The following is a 12,696-nucleotide window of genomic DNA, read 5'->3' as shown; positions in this document are numbered from 1 at the left end:
AAGTCTGTCACAATATAATGGGTTTGCCAAAGCATACATGTTATGGATGTCAGGTCCACTAACATGCTTTAAAGATAGACTAAGCTGTGTTAGGCATTTTCAGAACCACTTCAATTTGAAATGAGGGACAGGGCATGTTGTATGAACAAAGTCCAATAAAACGAGCAAACTAGTATATGAAACATGAATATTGATCCAGTTGTTTCACTGGCGTGTTACCGGTAAGGACAAACTTCCCCCACCCTTTCCCAATGAAAGCCCAACCACAAGTTTTTATTTTCCATTTTTAATATGGTTTACAATTCATAAATTCTTGACAAGGTCTTGACTTTTCTTTTGGCAAATGTTAGTGCTCATGGTGATCTGTACAGTCCTGTTCCTCGGTATTGGAAGGGGGTGGAAATGAGGCAGGGGAATGAGAGGGTAGCCTTTTACAATTTGTCCAGGTAGTTGTCCAATGCAGGAATGCCCTCCTTGAGCCCCTTACGTTTACGGGTGTCAGCCACAATCTGAGAGATTTTGGTGGTAGAGTCCTGTGGATCTCCCTGGAGGATCTGCCAGTGGTCAAACACACACTGGGGGAAGGCTTGGCCACCAGTGTTGGAACGCAGGTCAGCTGTGAAACCTGGAGCAAGAGCACAGGTATTAGCATACAAGGTTTTACACACACAGAAGGGCTGCAGATTTCCTACAACAGGGAATCATATAGCCCTGGTAAATGCATATGTGAAGAAGGTCAAAGTGGACTGCAGTTGGTGAGTTGCTCACCGAAAGACTCGTTGACAGGTAGGTAAGCCTTGACGATGAACATGGGGGTCCCCATGACCTGGGACTCCTCGAACACGTGACCGCGCTTCCTGTTCAACACACCGTAGATGCCTCCTACCACCTGCTCAGGACACTGCAGGGAAAAACGAGGTTAACATTGAAAACTATGGTTAATGCCAACAGGTATGCATGCAAAAGCTGTGCAGTTCAAGGTTCTAGAATTGTAGCATTTTCTAGTCAACTTCCATTAGCCTCTAGTTGCAAGCTCATTTGTACATTCAGGTCTCAGATATTGTGGTTTATGGGTTTATCCATCACTTGTTCAGCGTGGTGCATGATTTCTCATCATAGACCTTTTCCTTATTGAAATTAAATATATAACAGGCATTGTGAATTGTAAGCCTACCTGAATCTCCACCAGGTAGACAGGCTCCATGAGTCTTGGCTGGGCTGTAAGTTGGCAGGCATACAGCACTCGGCGGGCTGTGGGAATGATCTGACCACCACCACGGTGGATAGCATCTGTGTGGAGGGTCACGTCATGGACGTCAAAGCGGACAGCACGCATGTTCTCTTCACACAGGGCACCCTGGAAACATATTTAAGGTATTGAATCAAGTACTTTAAGTTGTGTGACAAATCAATATCCTCACTCTGAAAATTACCCTTTTTGTTTTCCTCACCACAATATGCTGTATCTTTGAAAATTGGTTTGCTGTTTTAAAGTCAGACAAATTCTGCCCAAGGAAAAACTACATCCACAAATCTTGCGCACCTCCTTAACGGCCCACTGGAAGCCGGCCACCACGCTGTCCTTGATCTCATTCAGGTACTGGACTCCCTTGGTCACGTCCATCAGCAGGTTGGGGCCGGTACCGTCAGGGCCGAAGCACCAGATCTTACGGGCCTCAGACACATCCCACTCGTACTTGTCGGCCAGGAAACGGGCACGGATCTTCAGCTCTTGTCTGGCGCTGACGTCGCCCTTCTCGATGTCCTCAGCCAGGCCGTCAGGGAAGGGACGGGCCTTCATGTACAGACGGTTGTGTTTGTTTGGGGACTTGGATAGGCACATCTGGTCAGACTCCTCGGACACAGTCTCCCTGTAGGAAACCACCGGGTCTGATTTCTGAGGGGGGAGAGGGATGTTTATTAAATACTGCGACAATTGTAGAAGGGATCATGTAGAGGCATGGATGACTAGTGTACCTTCAGTGGAATGCAGGCATGGTCCTCCTCCAGATCCTTCAGGCAGATCTCCAGATGCAGCTCGCCAGCTCCAGCGATGATGTGCTCTCCAGACTCCTCAATGATACACTGCACCATGGGGTCAGACTTGGCCAGACGCTTCAGGCCCTCCACCAGCTTGGGCAGATCAGCAGGGTTCTTGGCCTCGACAGCTACTCTCACCACAGGGCTGACGCTGAACTTCATCACCCTCATGTTATGGGCCTGCTCAAAGGTAGTGATGGTACCGGTCTTCACCAGGTACTGGTCCACTCCAACCAGACCAACAATGTTCCCGCATGGCACGTCCTCGATAGGTTCAATGTAACGTCCCATCATCAGAATGGTCCTAATGAGGAAAGGGAAAGTCAGTCGATAGATCAATACTGGGCAAGAGTTTATACAGCATCTACGATGTTAGTCTTGAATGCGCCTTGGGCACACTGCATGGTCACAAACTTACATGTCCTTCATAGATTGCGCAAGACAAACAAAGTATGGTCATTTGAAGTGTACCAACCTCTGAATTGGTTTGAGGTAGAGGTCCTCCTTCTTTCCAGGGGTGAAGTTTGGTCCCATAATGCGCACCTTCTGGCCAGAGGACACGCAGCCGGAGAAGACGCGGCCAAAGGCGTAGAAGCGACCCTTGTCGGTGGTGGGCACCATCTTGGAGATGTACATCATCAAAGGAGCCTTGGGGTCACAGTTCTTGATACCTAAGGTGAAACTGTTGGGTTAACAGACCGGTATACAGTACCTTCCAATTCCCCAGATGAAGGAAACGAGACCGAGGCAGTAGCCTTACCCATGGCAGCTTCATCGTCACCAGGTCCTTCATAAAGCAGCTCACAGCGGTACTTCTGGGCGGTGACGGGGGAAGGCAGGTGGATGGTGATCATCTGGAGCAGGGCCTCTCCGGCTGGCAGCCAGCGACGCATCACAGCCTTCAGCAGGGGCTTCCCCTCCTTCTCCTTGTCCTCATTGTCCAGCTTGATGTCCAGCTTCTCAATCAGCTTGGCCGTCTCCTCTTTCTTGAAGTTCATGATGGCATCGAAAACCTATAACAGAAACAGCAGTAAAACTTAATGGGTGGACAACAAAATATAGAGGAGATCATATGGGGAGAGGTAACTATAGCCTTCACCATGCATGTCAGACTGAAGCTTATCATCACTGGACAATCAGGTCAAAGTGAAGAATGTTTATGTCATCACTTATATGCATAAAGCTCTAAACAGCTTTCCTGGTCAGATAGATACATTTCTGGTGTGTTTCACCTGACCAAACTGAAAACATTGAAAGTCATGTCCCCACTCACCTTGAAGATGGGGTCCAGCACAAGCTGAGAAAACGTACGCGGGAGCTTCTTTCCATCAGGTCCGGTGGCCGACTTGCTGAACTTGCCAGTGGCAGGGTCAAAAAACCTGCAGGGGAGGAAAGTCACTGTTTAACTACACAGCAAACGTGACATGTACCAGACAATCTTAATCAGTAGCCAGTTCTGGAAAACGTAGCGGCGGACTATAAGGTGGACAGTAAGTGGTCCTCACCTTTCACCCCACAGCTTCTTCATCATGTCCTCCACCTTCTTGCAGCGCTCTGCTGGTCCTAGTTGGGCATCACCCTTGGCAGCAAACTTCATCACGTACATCTCAGCAAACTGCTTCAGGGTGAAGGCCCATCCGTGAAGTCCGGACCCAAAGCCAACAGTTCCAATGACTGGGTCAATCTGTGAAACAATAGTCATTATTTTGACTGCACCTTTGGTCACTACGTGGGGCAGGTTGATACCAAGCAGCTAGTATTCTATTTACAGAGAAATGCTTTCAATATTCATGCAAACTGCAGTGTTGCCATTGGATGCAAAACAGAACTGGAATAATGACAACTTCATAAGTGATATTAAACCATTTCTGGCAATGCACTACACAGCCAAAATAAGTTGCTTACCATGATGGCGCCCATGGGACCACCCTCATCCTCTCCGTAGGTGGCGATGATGACGTTCACATTCTCCACGATGCGCTGGAAGGTCTGGAACAGATCTTCTGGCTCCAGCTGCAGCTCCAGCAGGGCCCGGTCCATCTTATTCATCATCAGCACAGGCTTGATACGCTCAGCAATGGCCTGCCTGAGCACAGTCTCGGTCTGCACACACACACCTGGGCATAGAAGGACAAGAGCAGATAGTGAGTTCGGAAAATGTTGAAAACAAATGGATTGGTTTGTTTGGTTGACTGGCTCCTTCTCCTTTTTGTAATATACCTCATAATCACGGAACCTAGCATCAATATGACATCCTGTATGACAGATGTCTGAAAATAAAGAAATACTTGTTCACAAATTATAGAACACGCCACGTTTTTCTATTACAGAAATCAAAGCATAATTGTGTCAGATATAACTAGGGCGCTAGTCCGCTTTCTTACCTGACACGCAGTCCACAACAACCAGGGCCCCGTCAGTGACACGGAGAGCAGCTGTGACCTCAGAGGAGAAGTCAACGTGGCCTGGAGAGTCAATCAGATTGATGAGAAACCCAACACCATCTTTGCACTGCTTGATGAAGGCCATGTCGTTCTCCGAGAGCTCGTAGTACATTGAGATGGCGCTGCAGGGAAGGACATTGTGTTCTTAGTCTACAATAGTAGGAAGTATCACTCCTGCTTCTGGCCAGTCAGGGAAAATGTGCACAAGTACCCTAGTGGACACTCACGTTGACTTGATGGTAATGCAGCGCTCCTGCTCGTCTTTTCGTGTGTCGGTGAAACGGGTCTCTCCGGCACGGGAACCTGCGATGATACCAGCCTTCGACACCAGCGAGTCTGTCAGGGTGGACTTACCATGGTCGACGTGCGCAATCACAGACATGTTACGGATGTTGGACTTCTTGTCCATGATGGCACGGATTTGGTCTACGGTAAAGTTTACCTATGGGAAAATGGTTTATTAGTCTAGTCTTCCTTGTCCTTCCACATGGTTAAAAAGGTATAAGTCTAAATATTGAGTAGTATAAACAGCCTAGAGTTTCACCATAGTACTCTTTTCCCCCTTCCACATGACCATAAGGACATCAAACTGGGAACTTATATTAATGTAATAATGTAGCTAGGCGGTGTAACAAAGGTACATTTGCAAATTCTCGTTATAAACGGTGGAATGCACAACACAATACCATTGTGGCAGATGTGAGGCACTGAAAGCTGATGCAATTGAATTGCCAATGCGGACCTGGCAGGCAAACAATCATGAGCGATCATCATAGCCGACAGGACTTTATTAGCTGGCGTCATGCTTTTAGTATTTCAATGCCAGGCAATCAAAAACTGCCAAACTGAGGTAAATCATGGTGCATACAGGATGGCATTGAGCCCAAGGTCGGACATTTGACTAGAAAACGCTATGCAACCTGACAAAAGTAATGTAGCTAGCAACGTTAGGCCTCGACGCAGTTAACATAAATATATACACAAGTCAGCTAGCTAACTACACCTGCATTTAATAGCACAAAGTAGGTAGTGCACTAACTAGATAACGTTAAAACATCCGCTGTTCCTTCACTGCAAACAGCAGACTTCAATTCGATCACAACCATCATGAGCAAGACAAGCGCTCAGACACCGCACCCTGGCCGAATAGGCCACGTGTACAGCTAGTTACGACCTTCGGTCAACATAACGTTAGCCGGTTAACTAATGAGTTAACACCGACACCGTTTACGTCGCTGGATACGGGACAAATACATTTAACGTAACTAAAAGATAATTAGGACAATTCGACGTGGCCAATATTGCAATGTAAGCTACATGACAATCGACTGCCAAGAGAACAATACGAGACTGGCCGGCATGGCATCGACACGTAGGTAGATGCTAGAACCTAACTGGAAGGGCATGGCAGGTACAGGTAGTCTCTTTGACATGGGATGATTCTAATTTTGGTTTCGGCACTGCTGTGCGGGAAGATGTTTGTTCACCAATTTTTTGTAAAAAAAAAAAAAAAATGGGTGCCATATTGTTCCAAACCCAAGTCACCGCATACGATCATCCGAGTTTAAACAATCGATATACTTAAAAGTCATACACTGAAGAAGCAGATACCACGATCACACTATTCCCCAAAATAAACTAACTAGCTAACTCACCATTTTGACGGATGGTTGTGGATTCGCTTAGTGAAAACGAAGACACACGATATTACACTGCCCACCTCACGAGGGCTTAGGCAGGGAAAAGACTGGGTTACGTCAACAGGAACGGTTTTATACTGCTGGCGTGCTTCGTGACGACGTACCGTGACACGCTCTGTATAAAGCGGGGTACTTTGGCTTTTTGAGACAACTTCTCTGCTTAACATTTGTAGCTAGCATTTTACGCTGGTGGGCCTACAAGCTTTGACGAAATATTTATACTGATACGAAATTAGGCCGAATCAACATCCAGACATCAAGCAAAGAGTAATCGCTTGTGCGCCACACCTAGGTGCAAAAATAGACTGCTGACTGTTGTACACATCCGCTTTTCTTCTTCGTTGAGGTTTGACGGTGGTTGGCATCCAATAAATGTTGCATTACCTCCACCTACTAGATTGGAGTAAATAACTCCCTTATACTTTGCTTGAAAAAAACAAGTGAACAAATATCCTACCATCTAACACTCACCAACAAATAAAATAAAAATAGAGTAGGGTGGTGTTTTATTTATCTTTCACATGTATTTAGTCCTACTTCAGGCCAACAGCCTGAAAGGACAGGACACCACCACCCATAAGCTTGACACCTGTAACAACGTAATGTATTTGGCATAAAAGCTTGTACAGGATAACTTATATATCCTAACATCACTTTGGGCCCCCGAGTGGCGCACAGGTCTAAGGCACTGCATCTCAGTGCATAGAGGCATCACTGCAGTCCCTGGTTTGAATCCAGGCTGCATCACATCCGGCCGTGATTGGGAGTCCCATAGGGCGGCACACAATTGGCCGGGGTAGGCCATCATTGTAAATAAGAATTTGTTCTTAACTGACTTGCCTAGTTAATATTTTTATGTATCACACTCTGTAACTCTTCTGTAACTCCTCTTCTGCCACCAGCACACATTTCTACAACTTACATTCTATACCTGCAGTACAGTTGATAACCATTGCTATAAATGCTAAAAATCCAATCTTACTGAAACATATTGACTTATCCCTCTTTATTGGTACAGATCTACTACTCACACCACTCCTCTCAGGATCCCCCACCCTTGAACCATCTTCCTCTACTTTCTTCACTGCCTCAGCATACGACACCTTCTGCACTACTCTAACCCTGGAAACCTCAACTTGCCTCTCTCGCTCTGACATTTCTGATCCTCAGCTCCATGGGCACACCTACAAGTAACACATACCACTACTTTCCTGAATGCTACACATTCCTTTGTCTCATGCCCTTCTGTTCACTTCTCACACTTAGAAACCTCCCTCCTACACACTGCTGCTACATCCCCATAAGCTTGACACCTGTAACAACATAATGTATTCGGCATAAAAGCTTGTACAGGATAATTTATAGATCCTAACATCACTTTGTTGGGCAAGACTCAACATCAAAACAACGACTCTTCTGTTTCACCACTCTCATCACCCTGTCTGCGTCACACCAAACAACAGCATCACAAACACCGGGAATCTTCTCCTTCAGTTGGTCAACTTCACATTTACCCCTACCCCAGTAATCACTCCTTTCAATGGCACCCTTTTCTTGAGAGCAAAACAATTCATATCTCTTGCCCCCATTCGTTTAACACGGAGCGCCTGCTCCTTCTGACCAGCAAAAACACAAACAATTCACACAAGACCACTTCTGGTTACCCTCACCGATTCCACAGCACCCTACTCTGTTTTCACCCCCCCTGAAACCACACATGGATCAGCCACAGACTCATCTTCATCCTGACCTTCATTAGAAGCTTCGGGCTCCAAGAACTTCAACACACCTACCAGCTCCGATAATTCACCCTCATTCACTTCCATTGCTCCTCCTGTCTTCAACTCACTCTGCTTACACTTTCTACCATTCTTTCTTTAATTAACAAACCATCTCCCTTTTCCCCGCCGTTTTTAACCGACTCAAGCCCACCCTCTTCCTCCCTCTCTCTCTCTCTCTTAGACCTCCTCTGCCTCTCTTTTTCCCTCCATTCCTCCTCCGTGTTCCAAATACATGTCTCCTTATGATAATACTGCACTTCTCCTGACATACATCTTGTTCTTGCCTTCTCAAGCGGCGCCATTTAACCGGTTGCCACAATCTCTGTACAATCAGCATGATCCCCTCGGGATGTAGTGCTCAACAGTGCATCCCACTTGTAAAGCAGCTGCTTCATCTTGATGTTCTCTATCTGGTGTCCTTGGGACATTCCGGATGTTCACATCCGCTCTTACCCGACCTGACCTGACTTGGTAGGCCAGATATTACATTCTTCTTCTTCTTTAAAGTTTTATGACCGACTACACCTATTGGTGTATTGCCGCCACCTACTGTACGGTGAACTGAAACAGAAAATATTCTATTGCGGGAAGGGAGGGGCAACATAATACAAAATACAAAAATCAAACAACCATCCCACTCCTTCAGTCACATTCAAACCCAGGCTCTGGTGCCTATGAGGAGGGAGCATGTATCGACAGGATTCCTTGTAATGCAACAAAAATCCCTGAGTCCCCAAAAACGCTCAGCCGCACTCACAATAATGCCTATTTTCTCCTATTTCCTCTCCTTTTGCGTTGACAACCAAAGTAAGAAACACTACAAAGCCCACATTCTTAACATGCAACATGTCAGGATCCCTCTGTTGACAATGAATATCATTTTGTGCCTCTACTCCTACTACCACAACTTCTTAAACTTCACACCTTTGTTCCACTGTTCTCAACGCCTCTGGATAGGAGACATTCTGGACAGCCCTTATTCTTCTTTCTCTGTCTCCTTCACTGGAACAGGACACTTCAGAAATGTGGCTACATGTTCACCACCACAATTGTAGCATTTAGGCTCAGCCAGCATATAATACCCCTCGCATCTAAATACACTTGACACATGACCAAATCATTTACATTTATCACACTGTATGGATTTGGGCACAAAGGCTCTCCCAGGGAATCTCATGTAACCCAAATACACGTGAGAAGGAAGAGACTCTTCATCAAAAAAACAATAGAATGGATAGAGTGGGCTTCCTTGCATTTGCTTCTAGCGCCATCCCAAAGATAACACCCTTGGTATGCGCCCTGTTTCGAAGATCCACACGACGCATTCTATTCTGACATCGTCTTGAGACATGGAGCACGCACCTTCTGTTCCATAGAGACACACAAAAAGCAAAATAAGCCCACTTCTCGTTATTCTCTACGACGCCACCTCATCCAACACATCCACAATTTTAATAGAGACTTCAAACAGATCTCCCACGTAACAACATCGATCGAAAACCCTTACGATTTTGTTGTGGATTCAGTGTATTCACTCAAATTCGCATACCACCCCAACAGGTCCACAGAGGACGCAATCTCAATTACACTTCATACTTCCCTCTCCCACCTCCAAAAGGGGAAATAACTGTGATAATTCTGTTCATAGACTACAGCTCAGTGTTCAACACCATAGTCTCCTCCAAACTCATTACCAAGCTGGGGACCCTGGGACTGAACTCCTCCCTCTATAACTGGACTTCCTAACGGGACTGCCCCAGGTGGTGAGGGTAGGCAACAACACCTCCGCCACACTGACCCTCAATAGGGGGCCCCTCAATGGTGTGTGCTTAGTCCCCTCTTATACTCCCTATTCACCCACAACTGCGTGATCACGCACAACTCCAACACCATCATCAAGTTTGTTGACAACATGAAGGTGGTAGGCCTGATCACCGATGGCGATGAGACAGCCTACAGGGAGGAGGTCAGAGACTTGACAGTGTGGTGCCATGACAACAACCTCTCGTTCAACATCAGTAAGACCAAGGAGCTGATCGTGGACGACAGGAGAAAGAGGGGAGAGCACACCCCCATCCACATCAACAGGGTTGAAGTGGAGCGGGTTGAGAGCTTCAAGTTCCTTGGCGTCCACACCACTAAGGACTGAACAGGGTCCACACACACCAGCACAGTTGTGAAGAGGGCATGACAGCACCCCCCCCCCCCCCCCATGAGGCTGAATAGATTTGGTATGGGCCCTCGGATACTCAAGTTCTACAACTACGCCATCGAGAGAATCTTGACAAATGGTCCCCACAAGAATAGATAAACACACACACACACACACACACACACACACACACACACACACACACACACACACACACACACACACACACACACACACACACACACACACACACACACACACACACACACACACACACACACACACACACACACACACACACACACACACACACACACACACACACACACAGAGAACTGAACAGGGGAAAAAACATCACAACATCAGTCAGGGTAGCCTAGTGGTTAGAGCGTTGGACTAGCAACCAGAAGGTTGTGAGTTCAAACCCCGAGCTGACAAGGTACAAATCTGTCGTTCTGCCCTTGAACAGGCAGTTAACCCGCTGTTCCCAGGCCATCATTGAAAATAAGAATTTGTTCTTAACTGACTTGCCTGGTTAAATATAGGTAAAATAAATAAAAAATCAGAATAGATTCCATACACTAAGTACACAAAATATTAAGAACATGACAAGGACTGACCAGGTGAAAGCTATGATTCCTTATTGATGTCTCTTGCTGAATCCACTTCAATTAGTGTAGATTAAGGGGAGAAGATTTGTAATCCTTTAGACAATTGAGACATGGATTGTGTATGTGTGCCATTCAGAGGGTGAATGGGCAAGACAATAGATTTAAGTGCCTTTGAACAGGGTATGGTAGTAGGTGCCAGGTTCACCAGTTTGTATCAAGAACTGCAATGCTGCTGGATTTTTCACGCTCAACAGTTTCCTCTGTGTCAAATCAAATCAAATTTATTTACATAGCCCTTCGTACATCAGCTGATATCTCAAAGTGCTGTACAGAAACCCAACCTAAAACCCCAAACAGCAAGCAATGCAGGAGTAGAAGCACGGTGGCTAGGAAAAACTCCCTAGAAAGGCCAAAACCCAGGAAGAAACCTAGAGAGGAACCAAGCTATGTGGGGTGGCCAGTCCTCTTCTGGCTGTGCCGGGTGGAGATTATAACAGAACATGGCCAAGATGTTCAAATGTTCATAAATGACCAGCATGGTCCAATAATAATAAGGCAGAACAGTTGAAACTGGAGCAGCAGCACGGCCAGGTGGACTGGGGACAGCAAGGAGTCATCATGTCAGGTAGTCCTGAGGCATGGTCCTAGGGCTCAGGTCCTCCGAGAGAGAGAAAGAAAGAGAGAAAGAGAGAATTAGAGAGAGCACACTTAAATTCACACAGGACACCGAATAGGACAGGAGAAGTACTCCAGATAAAACAAACTGACCCTGGCCCCCCGACACATAAACTACTGCAGCATAAATACTGGAGGCTGAGACAGGAGGGGTCAGGAGACACTGTGGCCCCATCCAAGGACACCCCCGGACAGGGCCAAACAGTGTCTCAAGAATGGTCCACCACCCAAAGGACATCCAGCCAACTTGACACAACTGTGGGAAGCTTTGGAGTCAACATGGGCCAGCATCCCTGTGGAATGCTTCCGACACCTAATAGAGTCCATGCCCAGACGAGCTGAGGCTGTTCTGAGGGCAGTTCCATACTACTTGTCAGACATAGAGAACTAATACTATATACTCATTGTTGGGTTTAGATGGGTGTGGGGTGTCCGTGGGTGGGTTTTGACAATTTCTTTGGGTTCCTCATGTCTCACTCATTGTTAGAAAAAAGTTTGGTCCAAATCGGATGTTAGTTATTATAATTACTGAATATATTCGTATGAATTAAAATTTTACTCTTATTATGATCTATCCTGATGCCTAGTCACTTTACCCTGCCTTCATGTACATTATACATTTTTACAGCTCTGCATCTTTGGGAAGGGCTCGTAAGCAAGCATTTCACTGTTAAGTCTACACCAGTTGTATTCGGCGCATGCGACAAATACAATTTCTTTTGAGTGTTCCTTTTAGAAGTATAACTTATACCCATAAAAATTTCACTTTTACGGGTGCGTTTACACAGGCAGCCCAATTCTGATCTTTGTATTTCTCACTAATTGGTCTGTTGACATATCACATCAGATCTTTTCACTGCAGCTCTTTTTCAGAGCAGATCTGATTGGTTGACTGACCAACTAGTGAAAAAAAGATCAGAATTGGGCTACCTGTGTAAAAGCAGCCTATTTTAGGCTAGATGGGACAGTTCACCTCAAGTAAAAGTTGGACTGCATTTTTGCCATTCCTCAAAAACCCTATAAAATAAAACTTATTCCTGATTTCTTTCAACTCATTTGGCTTCAATCACATTAAAAAAAAACATGTTGTGCATATCTTTCCCATTAATTCTAGATTGAGACCAGCATATCAGGGTAGATGTAATGCAGTGGTTAAGGGCTTGTAAGTAAGCATTTCACTGTAAGGTCTACACCTCTTGTATTCGGGAGCATGTGACAAATAGAATTTGATTTGATTTGGAAAAGGGAAGCAATAGATTAGAGTACACAATTTGAATTTGGTGATTTATCCCA

General features: G+C 45.8%; 1 protein-coding gene and 1 non-coding gene across 3 annotated transcripts; both read right to left on the bottom strand.

The window, feature by feature from the left end:
• Positions 1 to 270: 270 nt before the first annotated feature.
• LOC135512766 (elongation factor 2b-like) lies at positions 271 to 6,249 on the bottom strand. 2 transcript variants are annotated; one of them, XM_064935116.1, is made up of 13 exons: positions 6,140 to 6,249; positions 4,712 to 4,926; positions 4,425 to 4,606; positions 3,946 to 4,157; positions 3,546 to 3,724; positions 3,314 to 3,419; positions 2,801 to 3,053; positions 2,516 to 2,711; positions 1,978 to 2,344; positions 1,544 to 1,897; positions 1,175 to 1,357; positions 769 to 901; positions 271 to 625 (listed from the first exon to the last, which is right to left on the bottom strand). In XM_064935116.1, exons 1-13 carry the CDS (start codon positions 6,140 to 6,142, stop codon positions 432 to 434), a joined length of 2,577 nt encoding a protein of 858 aa, XP_064791188.1. In that variant the 5' UTR covers positions 6,143 to 6,249; the 3' UTR covers positions 271 to 431. The 2 variants fall into 2 exon arrangements, with proteins under 2 accessions (XP_064791188.1, XP_064791189.1); XM_064935117.1 differs by lacking the exons at positions 4,425 to 4,606; positions 4,712 to 4,926; positions 6,140 to 6,249 and adding an exon at positions 4,261 to 4,283.
• On the bottom strand, positions 3,146 to 3,213 carry LOC135513420 (small nucleolar RNA SNORD37). Its single transcript, XR_010451540.1, has one exon. It is a non-coding gene; the product is annotated as a small nucleolar RNA SNORD37 (small nucleolar RNA).
• Positions 6,250 to 12,696: the final 6,447 nt, after the last annotated feature.

Source organism: Oncorhynchus masou, chromosome 24 (genome assembly GCF_036934945.1).
Source record: "Oncorhynchus masou masou isolate Uvic2021 chromosome 24, UVic_Omas_1.1, whole genome shotgun sequence".
NCBI lineage: Eukaryota > Metazoa > Chordata > Actinopteri > Salmoniformes > Salmonidae > Oncorhynchus > Oncorhynchus masou.
The sequence above is the reverse complement of the archived record's forward strand: the minus strand, read 5'-3'. Positions and strand labels throughout refer to the sequence as shown.